We start from the raw sequence: 17,312 nt of genomic DNA, 5'->3' as shown, positions 1-17,312 counted from the left end.
ATCCTGCTCTCAGCCTCAGCCCTTCTCTCCCCTCAGGCACTCCAGGCCTCCCCGCTCATTTTCAGGACACGCAGCATTCCCACCCTGGTCCCTGGAGTTTCAAGGTCAGCATTTTCTCCAGGAGCTGGCACAGGGACCCCGCTGACTCCATCCACTGATGCCATGGGCCAGGGGCACCTCTGCTCCCAGTCTGAGTCCAGTAGCTGCTCCCCAGTCCACTCACACACACAGAGGTCTCACCAGTAAGCAGCACTCTGTCCTCCCAGCACTCAGACTGCCAAGGTTGCTTTTCTGGCACTGCCTCCATCTCTCTCATGTCAGCTCGGGCGTCTTGCTGTAGTTTGGGTCTGGTTCCCTTCTCCCCATCGTTCCCCAGCTGAGCAGCTCCCTGATCAGACGACCTCCCTGGGACAAACCTTCTGCCCTCTCACCCCTCAGTTCATGGCACTGACCAGGCTGGGGGCCCTCCAGTGCCTCCCTTACTGCTTCTTCCTCAGATTTGGGTAACTGGGGGATCCTGCTTTATGGCTTCCTCCCTGGATTATTATCCCTGGAGACACTGGAGAAGGTCCTTGAGCGGACAACCTGACAGGAGCAGCCCCTTCCCTTCCCCTCACAGCCCATGGTTGCCTCCTGCCTGTCTGCACAGCACAGCCCCTGGAGTCACACACGGCTGTGGCCCACCTGAAAACCACGGACACGGGGACCCCTCAAGGAGTGCAGCTCCATCTCTTTATTAAGCAAAGCTGCCAAGCAATGGTTCTGCAGCACCCCTGCAGCCCACTCCCCTTGGCCTTCCAGCAGCACTGCAGGAGCTGTGCAGGACCTCAGCACCTCCCTGGTGCCATCCCAGCCGGTTCCGTGTCCTCCAGACCTTGGCTCCGTGTCCTGCAGCCCCTCTGGGTGGCACAGATGCTGCTGAGGAGGCTGCAGAGGTTCTCCCCGTTGCTCACACGAAGGCTTTTGGTCAACAGCCAAGCCAAAGCAGTTGCTGTGAGGCAAAGCAGATGTCAGCGTTTGTGGCGAGGAGGGAAGAGGATTCCTGGAGAAGCGGGGGGATTCCTGAGCCGTGGCAGGAGCAGCACACCTCACCTCACCCAGCTCTGCCAGCACTAGGATATTGCTCTGCTCAGGTGGCTCCAGCTCCAAGGATCAGGAAATTTTGGGTGGATAGGCTTGTATTACATCTTTCTGCCATGCAAAGCAGCTGCGGTTCTGCCTTCATCTCCCTAATGCTTCTCCAGTTCCCTGAGAGCTTCCTCCTTCAGAATTCTGGTCCATTCGAGGGGGATTTCTCCTCTGCCACGAAATTTCTTATTGTGCCATTGTTCCAGATCTGTCCTGAAACGAGACACAAACCATTTCCAGTAGAGTTGCATGGATGGATCAGGAGGAATGTTCCAAGAGGAATAAGGAAACCCTGCATCCCGGTATTTCTTGTAGGGGATCCATCCCTTTCCATCAAGCAGGAACTGACAATCACTTGCAACTAAACTAGAACAAATATCAATAACCATGTTTTCAGTTTGGTACCACCATCCTCCCATCAAAGCTTCTGGGCGATGGTAAATGACCTGATGGTCTCCATCGTGGTTCCTCATGGTGTTTGTGCAAACAGCCCCACAGAAGGGACACTGCTCCCAGCACCCTGAGAAGTGTGCAGCCAGGATGGTGTGAGGTTGATTTTCAAATGAGCTCAAACTAGCACTCACAAACCCTTTCTTGATCTCATTCCTCAGGTCATCCAGTGCCCGTGTCATGGTGTTGTTCAGGAACTCCATGTCTGTTACCTCCTGTTGCTCAATGGCCTTCAGCTCACTTCTGGGCAAATTTAGCACCTCCCCCAGCTTGCTGCAAAACTGATCCAGCCAAAGAGAGATTTTGTCAGCACTGCCTGCCCTGTCTCGGACAATGTCGGTTGATGTAAAAACAGCTGTCTGGAGGCAGTCACAGTAGGAAGAGAGAGACCTCTCCAAAAGCTGCTTCAGCCTCTGGTTCCCACCAAAACAGTACTCCTGAACCCGTCTCTGAATGTAATTCTTCATAAAGGATTCTGGGAAAAGAATGTACTCCTTGAACAAGGAAAAGTTTTGTTGTTCTGCCAGGTATTTCAGGATGTGAACTTCCAGAGAGCGTCTGTTCCTCTTGAAATCTGAGACCTCATCTTGCATGGCCTCAGCTATCTTAAGAGCTGTCTTGTTGTAAACTGCCCGGCGAAGAGCTGGGGCAATCTTCTCACACAGGAAAACAGTAAAAGTTGTAACAGAAGTGGCTCCTTGGCAGGAAATCTGGAAGCATCTAAAGAAATCTTCTCTCTTGCTCTCCAGGTAGACAGTTGGATGATTTGCTTTTTTGAACGCCGCGTGCATGTCTTTAAACCTTCCTGCTGCCATGCTGCACAGGAACAGAGATAAATCGATCTTGTAATCTTTGTTAAAAGTGTATCTTGCAGTGCTCGGGACAGAGCTCACGCCCACCTTGACTTCATTTAGTATTTCATGAACGAAACTTCTACTGAAATCCCTTTTCTCCTTCTCCTTCCTGTCAATGTTTGCCTTCACACGCGCTATGACGTTCTCTGTGATGCTGGTGATTTTGGATTCCTCGGCAGCATCGAGGCCGTCATCGTAGCCCACTGATTTTTTAAAGTTCCTCCAACCTTTCTCAACCAAGGAGCTAGGTTTTTTCACAGCAATATGTCTCTCCAAGTCAACGGCAAATACTTTGTGACGGGGAAATTCCCGGATCCGTGCGAGGAAGTTGGGCTCCTTGAAGTGCTCCAGAAGGACATCTTCTATTTCCACGTCGATATCCACCTTTTCCAGAGGGGAGGCAGTAGAGGAGACTTCAGCAATCCAGAGTGCCCAGAGGGAAAGAAAGTTGTCTCTCAGCTCTTTTTCACTCAGGCTCTGGCCTTTCAGCTGCAGAGCCAACTGCCTGCTCTTTTCCAGGAGCTCGTCTTCGTATTTTGACTTCCTTTCATCCAGTTTACACTGGCTCTTCCTCAGCTCAATGAGATTCTCACACTTCTTTTTAGTTTCAGAAAGAAGAGAGGCTTTCAGCTCTTTCAGCTTCAGCTCCGTGCTGCTTTTCCACTGGATCAGGATCTCACGGTCCTTGTCTTCACCGAAATACTTTTCCACGTCTTTGTCGATGGCGTCGCTTTTCCCCTGCACCAGTTGTTCAAGGTCGCCTAAGGTGACCTTCTGCAACTCCCCATTCTGAATTTTATTGTTCAGCTTCATTTGCAAGTCCAAGATGTGACTCCTCAGCTGCCAGGTCCAGTGACTGAAGGCGGCCTCCAGGTCATTGTATGCGGCGATCTCCAGGGAATTCTTGAAGCTGAAGATGAAGTTTTCGTTCCGCAAAGCGTTCCAGAGGTCGCTGATTCGGACTTTCAAGCCGGAGAGCCTCAAGATGCTGCCCTGCGACTCCTTCTCGGCAGCTTGGAGGATTTTGCTCTTTAATTCCTGGACGTTCTGGCTGTAGGTGGGGTTGGGTGGTGCCATCGGGGGGTTTCCTTCCCACAGGTGGGCGAAGTAGTGAACGTGGGTGTTGATATCAAAGCGGATGACCTCGCTGAAGCTGCGGACGTCACAGAACTCCTGCTGGGCAGCTACCACAGTCATTTCATCCAGCTTCTGCTGCAGACGTCTTCGTCCTTCCATGTTCTGCTCCTTGGCAGTGATTTCCCCCACGTTCTGGTGCACAAAGAGGCAGCTCGGGGAAAGGTTGACTTGCTTCATCCTCAGAAAAGCCTGCACAGCAATCTGCAGGACGTCCTGCATTTCGGAAGGGTTCTCTCCGAAGATGTTGATCAGGGTCACGTTGCCGATGCCGATGACAAAGGTGGCCAGCTCGTTGTCGTGGTGAAAGGACTGTTTGTTGGCCATCTCGATGGCACGAAGTCCCTCCGTGTCGACCACCAGCACGTAGTCAAAGCCCAGAGCCCGCTGCAGTTTCTCCTCCAGCCTGATCAGCTGCATGAAGGCTCCCCGGGTGCACCTCCCCGCGCTGACGTTAAACTGCAGCCCAAACATGGCGTTCAGCAGGGTCGACTTCCCCGTGCTCTGGATGCCCAGCACAGAAAGAACGAACGCTCGTTTGTCCCCCAGCTTCTCAATTAATTTGTCAAAGATGGCTCCGACCCACCGCAGAGGCACGTAAGAAGCGTCCCCGTCCATCAGCTCCACGGGGTACCCTGAGAGCATCAGATCAGCTGCAATTTCTGGGAGTTTGACAACACAACGTTTGCTCTCGGCGTCCATGGATTCCACGGCTTCATAGATCTGCCCTACCTCTCTCAAAATGTGCTCAAGGCCGATAGAGGAGTTGTTGATTTCATCCGAGAGCCGATCCAACTGGCTCACCAAGGGGTCTTTCGGGTTGTGTTTCTCCCCCCTTTTCTTCATTGCCAGGATCTCAGACCAGAGCTGGTGATACTGTCTCTTCAGCTGGTCAAGGCGATCGGAGGACAGGTCATCCGTGAAGACCTTCATCCACTGCAGGAAGTATTTCTTGGTGTCTGCTGGCTGGGACTGGAGAAAGCCAAGGATGGATCTCATCAGGGGGTTGAGGGGGAATGCTTTCTCTCGTTGCTGTCTTCTTATTGCCAGCTTCTGGGCTTCAATCTGGCTCCGGTGGTGCTCGATGCTCCTGTTCCTCTTTTCCTGCAGCCGAGTGAGTTCTTTGTCCTTTTTGCACCACGAGTACCAGAGTTTGCCTTGGAGCGGCAGGAGGTGGGACTTGATCTCAGCCAACTTCTCTCTCTTGAGCAGCTCCAGCAGCGCCTTTGCCTCCTCTTTAGCTGTCACACAAGCCTCCGTGTCTTCATCGACCGAGAAGCCGTGCTCGCGAGCCTTCTCCGTGCAAGCGTCGAGGCTGAAAACGGTGCTGGAGCCTTCCAGGAGATCCCTGATGGTTTTTGTCAGCTCGGCCGTTAATTCCGCTTCGTTCCTGTTCTTGACGGCGATCCTTACGATTTGGCTGGATCTGCCAGCTGCAACCTTCTCTTTCTCAGTGAAAAGACAAACCAGAGGCCTCTGCGACTGCCACAGGTCCTGTAAAATTTTCTTCCCTTTCTGGTCGCTCTGGCTGGACTCGGATAGGAAAACCACGTTGACCGCCGAGATCTCCCGTAAAAAGTGCATCTGCTTCTCGTGATCCCTGGCGTCTCCGCGCAGGTTACAGAAGGCGACGCAGCGGTCAAAGCTGTCGTCGTCGCTGCCCCGGGGACAGTACCAGGAGATCTCCACCAGCCCTTTCATCAGCAAGCAGTCTTTGGTGCTGCTCTTGCAATGTCGGTGGAAAAAAGTGTCGTGCTTCTGTTTGCTCAGGAGGGCGTTGAGGATCTGAGACTTGGAAGAGCTGGGAGAGCTGCCGATGCGTGCGAAGGACACGACGGGCGTCTCCGCCTGGCAAATGAGTTTGTTGTTGTAACTCTTCCTTTGGGCCCCCTTTGCCGACATCTCGGCCCCTTTCCAGCTCTTCTTAATCTGGCTGAGGGACCAGAGGGGAAATTCGATCTGGGACGTGCAGGGGTTCGGCACCAGGAGGGGCAGAGCAAACTGGCAGAACGCGAGCTTCGTCGCCACGTACTGTCTCATGAAGTCATCCGCGCAATGGAAAATGGCCATCTGGACGTCCATGGGGTGCACGTGGCTCTCCCCGCCGGCGGAGTCGGGGGCTTCCTCCTCCAGGTCGTTGAAAAGCTCCTCGAAGTCACCCGAGAGTCGGCGCTCCCGCTCGGGGGGGGTCGGCACGGGCGCGCGTCCCGGGTCGCGCTCGCCCTTGCACGTCAGGTACCTCACCCGGTAATCCACGGTCAAAAGCTTCTGCAGGAAGAAAAGGGGCAGCTCGTGGTCCCCGCTGGGCTGGCCGTCACCTAAAGATGTGCTGCAGATGACGTGGAAAGCTTCTGTCCCCATTTTCCTCGGGTAGGCGCCTTCTAGGCCCAGGCGCTTGAGCAAGCGGAGGAACTCTTGGTTTGCGACGGCTTCGTCGGCTTTGGAGTCGCCGGCACCCGACTTGGCTTTGGGCTGACCCGAAGGCTCCCTGGCTCGGAAAGTCTCTTCTATGTCCTTGATTATGCTTTGTCTCTTCAGATCCTCACGTGTCTTCTCCACGTGCCCGCTGATGAAGGAATTCAAGTCCCTTTCCAGCATCTCCCAGTCTTGGAGCCCGCGGTGCTTTTCCAGGAGAGTCTTGATCTCCGAGGACCAGGAGCTTTCCATGTGCTGGTCCATGAAGAGGAGCCGCTCGTTCTTCTGCTCCGGGGACAGCTCTTTCTCTCGGGATGTCAGGGTCAGACCCGTCAGCAGCAGGAAGGCCTGGGCTCTGTAAACATCTTGGTCCTTCAGGTTCTGGTACTCCTCCTGTCCCGTTTGCATTTCCGTTGCCATGAAGTTAATTTCTGGGTATCCCAGGAGGTTCTGGAAAGTGCCGCTCTCCACCTGGTACCCCGTGCTGCTCGTAACCAGGAGCACCAAGAGTTCTATGCCTTTCTGTGCCCTTTCCTGGAGACTCCGGAGTAAGGAGTAAACCGATTGGCTGGCAGTCAAGGTGGCTTTGATCTTCGCTTCGTGAATGGCGGATGCCGAGGTTTCTGGCGCGTAGGTGGCTTCCTGGATGTGCTGCTTCATTTGCAGCAGCGTCTGGGTCAGCTCCCCAAGCTCAGAGACCTCAGGAGTTTGGGGAAGGCTGTCCTCAGCGTGGAAGATCCATTGCATCAGCAAGGAGGAGCCGGGGAAGTCCTTGACGGAATAGATGTAAGGGTCCAGGAGGGACCTCAGCAGGGCCTTGATACAGACGGGGTCTGGTGGAGGTGAGTCCTGGCAAAGCCGGACGGTGCCGAGCAGGAACTCCTGCAGCCCTTTGTCCGACAGGCAGACGTCGATCCAGACGCTCTGGTTTTTGGTTTTCTCGCTCAGGCTCTGCTTGAATTCCAGCAGGGCGAGCAGTTGCTTTTTATCCAGCGTCACCTCCCAGGCCTTCACCTGCTCCAGCAGAGCTCTGGCCTCTTCCACCGCGCCGAGCAGTTCCTCCCCGAAGACGGCGCCGACGCAGCGACCGGTCAGCGCTTGGTAGGCAGCCCTGAGGCTGCTGCTCACTTGATGGGCAGACTTGAAGTCAGTGCCGTGGTTGAGGAGGATGATGTCCCACACCGGGAGCAGCTGGAAGCCACGGTCGATGACACACCAGGTGGTGTTGTTAGCCACGAGCCCCGCTTTCCACTCGGGAGGAGAATCCCTGTCTGCCGGGCCTCCGGTGTGGGTCACGTAGAGCTGAACCCCCGTGGAGCTGCTCCGCCTCTCTCCTCCCTCAGCAGACGCCTGCGAGCCGGATCTCCAGAGCTCCACGTCCAGCCCTGCGCTGCCGACGAAGCCGCTGTAGCTGCCCCCCACGTAGCAGCTGAGAGCTTCAGACGTCTGTCGCTTCATCTCCTCCCGCCGCTCGGCTCGGAACCCTTCCGCGGAAGCTTTCCACCAGAATATCCCCCCGAAGTGGAGGGGCCCCTGGTTGACGTGGGAGCCAAACCTGCTGAAGAAGCTGCCGCCCCTGCTCCTCAGCATGGCGGGCCTGTCTGCTTCCTCAGTGACGCTCAGGAGGTGCTCGAGGTCCCGCAGCTCCCGCAGGGCCGGCTCCGAGAGGTGAAGCTGATGCTTCTGGAAGTAGCAGGAGGCCAGGGGGATGTACTGGTACTTGGTGCTGCAAACGTAGCTCTTCTCAGAGCAGGACTGCTGGGTCTCTTCTGCCCACGAGGACGTGCTGGCATCTGTACCGGCCTCAGCCCTGAAGCCCCAGAAGCCAGCGTTGGCAGAAACGCTGATGCTGAAGCCCAGCTGCTCCATGGACTTGGTGAAAGCGGCTTCTGCTGCAGAGGAGGAGAACTCCTTGCTCTCCAGCAGCGACCCTTGCTCTGGACCAGCCAGCTTGAAGCCCTGGGGAACCCTGATGAGCTGCTCTCTCTTTGCCAGCACCTCCGTGAGGCTGCTGGTTCTGTAGATGCCCTGCAGGGCCAGGCCCCCCGAGGCCCGGCTCAGCACCTCCGTGTCCGAGATCTTCTCAGCCCTGGCTATGGACGACTCCTTCTGCTCCAGCTGCTTCTGGATGCTCTCCAGCACGTCCCCCAGTGACTGCTCTGCCGGTGCCCAGTATTTTGGGGGGATCTCCATGGCTTGCCACAGAGCCTCTGCTTTCTCCCTGAGGACTTCCTTGCTGTGGCTGCAGCTGCCGTGCATTTCTTTCAGCTCCTTCAGGACTCGCTTGGCCTCTTCCTGTCTCTGCTTCGCCATCTCCAAGCGCTGCTCCTGCAGCTCCTCCAAAGATGCTTTTCTGTCCCTCAGGGCCAGCAGTTTTTGGAGTGCCCTGCTTTCCCAGGGGTACCGTACTTCACACTCCAGCTTCAGGTAGTCTTCATAGCCCAGGTGTTTCAGGGCTTCTCTGGACTTGACTCCCAGCATCTGGGACACTTTGGGGAGCCAGTGGTCAGCATCCAGACCTTCCTCCTCAAATGCTTCTGCCAGGAGCTTCATAGCAAGAAGGGCCTTTTCATCATCCCCTGGAACGTCCTCTTGCACACTCATGGCTGTCTCTGGAAGAAGAAAACTTCACATGACTTTCTTTAAGGTGTAAGAGCTCAGGGCCTCTGAGAAGAGGGCTCTCCAGCAACTCTGGCTCCGGGGATTCCTCCTGCCCGGCGGCTGGCCCAGCCTGGACCCTCCCAAAACCTGGCTGTCTCCATCCCAGGAACCTCAGGGTAGCATTGCAGTGCCTGAAGGGGCTCCAGGAAAGCTGGGGAGGGACTTGGGACAAGGGCCTGGAGGGATGGGACCCTGCGAGGGGGAAGGGTTTGCAGCTGGGAGAGGGGAGATGGAGAGGAGATCTTGGGCAGGGAGGGAGGGAGGGAGGGAGAAATTGTTTGGTTGGACTTGGTGATCTCAGAGGTCCTTTCCAGCCATGAGCATTCTGTGATTCTCAGGTGTGGGACATGGGTTAGTGGTGGCCTGGAATAAGGTGATGTCCTGGCTGGGCTGGAGTGGGATAGGACAAGGGGGAAGGGTTTGGAGCTGGGAGAGGGGAGATGGAGAGGAGATCTTGGGCAGGGAGGGAGGGAGGGAGGGAGGGAGAAATTCCTTGGGGTGAGGGTGCTGAGCCCCTGGTTGCCCAGGTTGCCCAAGGAAGCTGTGGCTGCCCCATCCCTGGCAGTGTCTCAGCCCAGGTTGGATGGGGCTTGGAGCCCCCTGGGCTGGGGGAGGGGTCCCTGACCATGCAGGGGGTGGAATTAGGTGACCTTTAGGGTCCCTTCCCACCCAAACCACTCTGGGATCTCGTGGCAATGGATGTTTCTGCTGATTTCCCATTTGTAGGTTCAACCCTGAAGCTGAGTGTGTGTCCCAGAAACAACAACACACACACCCCTACACCCAAGGGACTCATAAATACAGAAGCAGAGCCCCCCGGGGGTGTTTCTGTGTTGGAGAGGTTTTGGAAGGGTTTTGGAAGGAAAGGGAAATGTGAGCAATCCTGACTCTTGAGCTTTGGCCAGAGTGAGCTGAGGGCCTTGAGGCCCAGCTGCAAGGTTATGAAAAGATCAGCTACAGGCAAAAGGTGAGGGAGCTGGGAGCAGAAAAGAAGAAGAAGAGGATGGGAAAGCATCACACAGACAGCACATAAACATGTTGGGGCGAGCCTTCTCTCTCGGGGTCACAGCTCTTCTTCAGAGCTCTCTTGCCATCCCTCTCCTCAGGCATCTTCATCTCTTGTCTTCTGGCTGCTTCTGGGAGATGCCTTTTATCTTGCCCTTCAGCCCCGCCCATTTCCAGCTGGGGCAGGCCCTAATTATTGGGCACACCTGGGCCTAAGCTCCCAGTTCATTATCGGCGACACCTGAGGACTTGTGGTTCTCTCTACATAAACAGCTGTATTTAACCAGTTAGATAGAGCCCTGTGGCACATGGAGAGTGTGTTGCACCCATCAGCAATGTGCTGATATTATCTTATCAGCCTGGCTGTGTATAAAAGGGCTCCTGCTGCTCTCCATAAAGGGCAATCCTTGGATTACATCCATCTGTGGGATGTCCACTGTGCCCTCCTAACAAACAGTGCCTGAACTGGGACTCTGAATTGCTGGTGGTTGCTTCACACGAGGATTTATCTGGATATTGGGAAACGTGGATGGGGTTGGCACTGCTTGGGAATCACAGCAGGAGCTGGAAGTGAGCTGGGCACTCAGCCCTGTAAGGTGGGCACTGGAAACCTGAGGGAAATGGAGTTACTGGGTAGGTGCTGTTCCTAGGTAGGATACTCTGAGAGAGAGGGATTCCTGGTGATCCAAAACAGCTCCAGGAGCTGATCCAGGGGGCTAAAGAGGGAGCCCTGATCCCCACTGTCAGTACAGCTTTTGAGCTGGAAACGTGGGAAGAAATTGGGAAGTCCCTATGGGATGAAATTAGCAAAGGATCTAAGGGGGCTGGAAAATCAGCCACGTAGTGGAGGCTGATTGGAGACACACTGAAAGAAATGGAAAGTGAGAGGGCAGCAGCAGCCTCAGCGTTTGCTGCCTTAACCCCTGATCTACCAGTGCTGAGGAATGTCCAAAATATGGAACCCTAAACTGTTCTTTGAGGCACCTAAAATACCCCCACAGCACCTGTGGGGGCTGTACTGATTCAAGCTCAGCCAACTGTGCCATTTGACCCTGGGGTTCTGCCAAAAAGTAAAAATGGGACCGAGAAGTAAAACCAAAAGGGACTGAAAACAGCACCAGGATCATCGGAGGATCCAGAGGGAGAGAAGCTGGAGAACAGGGGTGAGGAATCTGAGGATGCAGACCCCCCCCCTCCTGCCCGTGGCTCCCTGGTGCTCTGCCACTGCCTTCCCCCCCACCTCCACCCCTGATTTATCTCCTGAACCACCAATGCCACCAATTAATCCTCCTCTTCCCTTGTCAGCACCATCAGTGCCTGCTACAGAGCAACAAGCAGGGAAAGAACTGGGACTGGGAGACAAGCAACTGAGGGGTCTGCTGGAAAAACTGAAGAAACTGGAGACCAAGGATGAGTATACCCCTGAAAAAAACCCTATTTTTGCTCTGGGGAACACCCTGAACAACCCAGGGGCACTAATCCCTTTTTACCTCCTGATCCATTCCCTATTCCTGCTCCTACTTCCCTTATCCCTTTAACACCCACTGCTTCACCTCTTCCAGATCCAGCATGGGGAGGGGAGGGTGGTGGGGGGGTGGGAGTGTGAATCTGGTAACTAGATGGAAGGGGATTATTCAAAATGCCATAGCTGAAGGAGAAATGGTTCCCAACATGGGTCTGATGCCTTCTCCAGTGGTTGTGGGACCAGGAGGAGGAGGTCAAGGGGTTGGATTAGATGGGAAACTGATAAAAGAAGCCAAAGCTGCCATTAGGCAGTAGGGTTGGAAATCCTCATTTGCTCAATCCCTTTTGCAACATCTTTTTACTGCTCAGTTGTTGGTGCCGTATGGCACAAAAATGCTGATTAATGCTCTGTTAACTCCTTCTCAACCGCTGCAGTTTCCCCATAAATGGCAAGTGCTGTGTGACAATGCAGCTGTGATCCCCAGACAGAACCCCGATGGATTACAGGGGGTGCAAGCACAAATGGGACTGGGTGCTGCTCCTTTTGGACCTGCAGGTTTCCGGGCACGGTGTCAAACTGAAGCGTTACAACCTCCACAAGAATTGGCTTATAAAGCTCTGCAAACCGTGCAGGATCCTGCACGAGCAACACCCCCTCTTTTGCAAATATTAAGCAGGGGGGAGCAGAGCCATATTCCAAATGTGTGGGTCATATTCAGGGCTTATATATATAAACGTGTGGCTTATATTCAGGGATAACATCACGTCCTGATTTGCCAGGAGAGACGAAAGCAAATTTTTTTGATAAGTCAGCATATGAGAATGCTCATGGAAAAAACTCAACCTGCATCAGGACCACTCCTGAGAGGTGCTACAGCAGCCCAATTGTCAGAAGCTCCTGAGCAAATGCTGGGAGCAGATAAAGCTGCTTAGGAGCCCTCATTGCAGTGTGCTCCTCAGTGTTGCTGTGCCTGGTGGTGCAGGTGCACTGGTGTTTCATAGAGAGGTAAAAAACTGGGTTGGTGATTACACTTTCAGTTTTGGTTTGGGAGATTGTTCCACTTCATCTTCTTTTGGGCTGACTCCACCAGATTTTAGCAGCAATAGCATTTTGTTTCTTGATCTTCTGGTGGGTGTTGTTAATTTTTCTCATATGTTGGTGAGGAGTGAGACAAAAGCCACAGTCATGAGAATGAGTGTGGCTTTTTGGAGGCTGAGAGCTGCTGTTTGGAGAGGTCTCACCCCCCCTCGCACCAGGGCACAGCTCAGATATTGCTGGTGAGCATTGCCAGGGTATCTGCTACACCTGCAGCTCCTGACTGGACCCCCCCAGACACTGCTGCTGCCCAGAAAGTGAGACCTGCTGCAGGCACCACAGCAGAGGAAAAAAAAGAAAAGAAAAAAAAATGAAAAGAAAAAAAAAGACAAAAAAAAAAAAAAAAAAAAAAAAAAAAAAAAAAAAAAGAAAAAATGAAAAGAAAAAAAGATAAAAAAAGAAAAGAAAAAAATGAAAAGAAAAAAAAGACAAAAAAAAGAAAAAAAGAAAAGAAAAAAATGAAAAGAAAAAAAAGACAAAAAAAAGAAAAAAAAGAAAAGAAAAAAATGAAAAGAAAAAAAGATAAAAAAAGAAAAGAAAAAAATGAAAAGAAAAAAAAGACAAAAAAAGAAAAAAAAGAAAAGAAAAAAATGAAAAGAAAAAAAAGACAAAAAAAAGAAAAAAGAAAAGAAAAAAATGAAAAGAAAAAAAAGACAAAAAAAAGAAAAAAGAAAAGAAAAAAAATGAAAAGAAAAAAAAGAAAAGAAAAAAGAAAAAAAAGAAAAGAAAAAAGAAAAAAAGAAAAAAGAGAAACAAAGAAGAAAAAAAGAAAAAAAGAAGAAAAAAAGAAGAAAAAAAGAAGAAAAAGAAGAAAAAAAAGGAAAAAAGAAAAAAGAAAAAAGAAAAAAGAAAAAAGAAAAAAGAAAAAAGAAAAAAGAAAAAAGAAAAAAGAAAAACAAGAAGGAAAAAAAAGAAAAAAAGAAGAAAAAAAAGAAGAAGAAAAAGAAGAAGAAAAAAAGAAAAAAAAGGAAGAAAAAAAAAAAGAGAAAAAAAAAAAGAGAAAAAAAAAAAGAGAAAAAAAAAAGCAAAAAAAAATTGGGGGGGAGCATATACCCTCATGAGAAGAAAAAAGAGCATGACCTGATGAGAGCACTAATAAGTAAAGAACAACACCTTTGATCAAAATGCTCAACACAACAATTGGGCCCAGAATGCAACGACACGTTTGAAATTTGGGGTGCAGCAGAGAAGGTTCTTGGTGCTTCCTCTGTGCAGGAAAAGCCCCTGGTGCTGTGCACAAAGCAGGCTGTTGCACTGCTGAGCAGTGAACCTCACTCCTGGTGTTCTGAGAGAGGTGCTAAAAGCTGCTGATGGTGTCAGACGTGCAGCTCCACAGAATCCTGCTGCCCCTGACCTGTTGTTAGCTCTTAGGTCATGGTTGGGAAGACTTTGATGAATGTGCTGCATGAACTTGTCTGGTCCTTTGGAGTCAGTTCACAACCAAATACAATTGGTTAGGATAAGATGAAAAAAATTAACTGTTGCACATCCTGGGTGAGATGAATCCCCCTTAGGGATAGGGGGGTAGCTTAGAGATTTAATTAGACAAGGCTTATCAATCCTATTAGTTCTTATTGCTTTTGTATTATTAGTGTGTTGTTTATGGCACTGTCTCATTAATGAGTTATCTCGTGTGATGAAGCAAGTCTGGATTGCTCAAAAACAGGAAGGGGGAATTGTTGGAGAGGTTTTGGAAGGGTTTTGGAAGGAAAGGGAAATGTGAGCAATCCTGACTCTTGAGCTTTGGCCAGAGTGAGCTGAGGGCCTTGAGGCCCAGCTGCAAGGTTATGAAAAGATCAGCTACAGGCAAAAGGTGAGGGAGCTGGGAGCAGAAAAGAAGAAGAAGAGGATGGGAAAGCATCACACAGACAGCACATAAACAGCTGTATTTAACCAGTTAGATAGAGCCCTGTGGCACATGGAGAGTGTGTTGCACCCATCAGCAATGTGCTGATATTATCTTATCAGCCTGGCTGTGTATAAAAGGGCTCCTGCTGCTCTCCATAAAGGGCAATCCTTGGATTACATCCATCTTTCTGTTGTCCTCTGCACTCTTCCTGACACTGCTGGATGGCCCAGCACAGCCCCATCCAAGCCCCTGCATCCCACACCCTCTTCCCAGCCCCACGGGTCTCCTCCTGGCTGCTCCAGCCTGGTGCTCCCCACCAGAGGCACCACACACCCCTCACAGGATCATGGAATTCTCAGAGCTGGAAAAGCCCTCTGAGGTCAGGGCCTCCAACCTCCTCTTGCCCCATCAGGACTGAGTGGAGACTCGGGAGGTCACCCAGGACAGGGTGACCCAGAGAGGTGGCACAGGATGGTGTCCAGGGGGCTTTGGAATCTCTCCAGAGATGGGGACTCCCCCACCCCTCTGAGCAGCCCATTCCAGGGCTCTGCCACCCTCAAAGCCCAGAAGTTCCTCCTCATGTTTAGATGGAACTTCCCACGTTCAAATCTGTGCCCATCACCTCTTGTCCTGTCACCAGGCACCAGTGACAGGGACCCCATCCTCCTGCCAGCCCTTCAGGCACTGATAAGCTCTGCTACATCCCCCTCAGGCTTCTCCAGACTCAACATCCCCAGCTCTCAGCCTTTCCTCCTCACAGGAGAGATGCTCCAGTCCTCCCATCATCTCTGCAGCCCTTGACTGGACTCTCCACAGTTGTTCCTTGTCCTTCCTGTACTGGGGAGCCCAGAGGGGGCCTGAGCAGGGCAGAGCAGAGGGGGAGAAGAACCTCCCTCAAGCTGCTTGCCAGACTCTTGCTGATGCCCCCCAGGATGCCACTGCCCTCCTTGACAATCTCTGCCTGGCCCTGGGCTTTGGCTCCTCTCACCTCCCAGCAGATGCTCCTTTGGGTCAGGTCCTCGAGTTCAGAGGGGACAGGAGTGGGCAAGGTCCCTGGCTCAGCTGAGACAGCACCTTGTGACACTGCAGGCCTGGCAGACAGGAGAAGTTCAGATGGATGAGGAACAGCCCAAGGAGTCAGGAGGAAAAGGACTCAGAATGAAAGCCCAAAAACCCTAAAGGAGAGGAACAGAGTCAGGAGATGCCAGCCCCTCCCTCAGCAGGGAGAATCGATTCCAGGGAGTGCTGGAGGCCATCCCTGCCCCAATCCCACATCCCGTGGGGTGGCTGCAGCCCAGGGACAGCTTCCAAAGCAGAATCCTGGAATTATTTTGGTTGGAAAAGACCTTTAAGATCATCAAGGCCAAGAGGCAGAGACCTCCTGCACAGAGTCCCTTCTGCATCCAGCACAAGGTGCCCAGGGGTGACCCAGGACAGGACCAATGCCTGGACAGCCAGCAAGGGGAGGAAAACCAAGCCTGGCCAGGAAGTCAAAGAGCAATCTGACTCTGGAGTAAAAAGGATCCAGAGGGACCCTGCCCAGTGCTCACCCACTGCTGACCCCTCAGCCACCACTCCTCCTGCCACCAGTGTGCAGCCACCAGCAAGGGAGGGGCTGGGGTCACTCTGCTTTCAGAGAGTCACAAACCCCAGAGTGGGCTGGGGAGAAGGGACCTTAAAACCCATCCAGTGCCCTCCCTGCCATGGTCAGGGACCCCTCCCCCAGCCCAGGGGGCTCCAAGCCCCATCCAACCTGGGCTGAGACACTGCCAGGGATGGGGCAGCCACAGCTTCCTTGGGCAACCTGGGCAACCAGGGGCTCAGCACCCTCACCCCAAGGAATTTCTCCCTCCCATCTCAGCCCCAGCTCCCCTCTCCCAGCTCCAAACCCTTCCCCCTTGTCCTATCCCACTCCAGCCCAGCCAGGACATCACCTTATTCCAGGCCACCACTAACCCATGTCCCACACCTGAGAATCACAGAATGCTCATGGCTGGAAAGGACCTCTGAGATCACCAAGTCCAACCAAACAATTTCTCCCTCCCTCCCTCCCTCCCTCCCTGCCCAAGATCTCCTCTCCATCTCCCCTCTCCCAGCTGCAAACCCTTCCCCCTCGCAGGGTCCCATCCCTCCAGGCCCTTGTCCCAAGTCCCTCCCCAGCTTTCCTGGAGCCCCTTCAGGCACTGGAAGGTGCTTGGGGGTCTTGGCCCTTGTTGAGCTTCTCCTCCCCCCCCAGCCCAGCTCCTGGGGGCTGCTCTCCATCCGGTCTCAGCAAAGGGGAAACCCATGGAATAAGAAGCAGGAGACCAAGCAGATCCCTGCTCTGTGCTGACCCCCAGCCCCAGAGCTCATCACCAAGGTCCTACCTTCTCCTCCAGCAGCTCCAGCCTGGGCTCAGCCCAGCTCAGCCCCTCTCTTAGGAAGTCCCCGGGTCCCCTCCTGGTGACAGGGCAGGCAGGAGATCAGCTGCCTTCCTGGAAGTCAGGACTTGCTCTGCCCAGAGGGTGAAAGTGAAACTGAGGAGCTGCAGGCAGGGCTGGGGCTGAGCCAGCACCTCCCCCGGCATCAGCAGCTCTCAGGGAATCCACAGCAGGATCCCAAACCCTCTGGGGTGGCTTCTTCCCAGCTCCCCCAGGCACAGTTTTGGAGCCAGCTCGGGCAACCAGGGGCTCAGCACCCTCAGGTTAAAGAATTTCTCCCTCCCTCCCTCCCTGCCCAAGATCTCCTCTCCATCTCCCCTCTCCCATCTCCAAACCCTTCCCCTCGGAGGGTCCCATCCCTCCAGGCCCTTGTCCCAAGTCCCTCCCCAGCTTTCCTGCAGCCTTTCAGGCACTGGAAGGGGCTCTAAGGGGTTCTCTCCACCCTTCCCCCCCAGCCTGTGCTGATAGTGGGGGTTGCCCTGACCCAGGTGCAGGAACCTCCCCTTGGGCTCGTTGGATCTCAGGAGGTCCCCATGGGTCCCCTTCTCCAGCTCCTCCAGGTCTCTGTCTCTTCCCTCAGAGCTCCCAACCTTCTCCTCAGGGCTGCTCTCCATCCCTCCATGGGGCTGTGGGGCAGGATGGCCCCTGCCCCCTCTCTCTGCCTTCTCCTGCCTGGCCAGGGCAGCTCCCAGCTCCCCAGAGCCCCCCTGGCCAGCTCTGGGATGCTCTGGTGAGGTGGGACCTTGGGGACAGGGGGTGGTCCTGGTGTCCAGGGCTCTGGAGGGTTCCCTCACACACACGGACGTGAAGCTTCAGCTCTGAACCTCCTTCCTTTA

The 17,312-nt window shown here is 53.4% G+C and overlaps 1 protein-coding gene across 1 annotated transcript; it reads right to left on the bottom strand.

Moving 5' to 3' along the window:
* Positions 1-718: 718 nt before the first annotated feature.
* Positions 719-16,782, bottom strand: LOC139795406 (interferon-induced very large GTPase 1-like). Its single transcript, XM_071742366.1, has 3 exons — positions 16,423-16,782; positions 15,045-15,231; positions 719-8,593 (listed from the first exon to the last, which is right to left on the bottom strand). Exon 3 carries the CDS (start codon positions 8,583-8,585, stop codon positions 1,230-1,232), a length of 7,356 nt encoding a protein of 2,451 aa, XP_071598467.1. The 5' UTR covers positions 8,586-8,593; positions 15,045-15,231; positions 16,423-16,782; the 3' UTR covers positions 719-1,229.
* Positions 16,783-17,312: the final 530 nt, after the last annotated feature.

The sequence above is a fragment of the Heliangelus exortis genome, chromosome 3 (genome assembly GCF_036169615.1).
Source record: "Heliangelus exortis chromosome 3, bHelExo1.hap1, whole genome shotgun sequence".
NCBI classification, from domain to species: domain Eukaryota; kingdom Metazoa; phylum Chordata; class Aves; order Apodiformes; family Trochilidae; genus Heliangelus; species Heliangelus exortis.
This window is presented reverse-complemented; position numbering and strand designations above follow the sequence as displayed.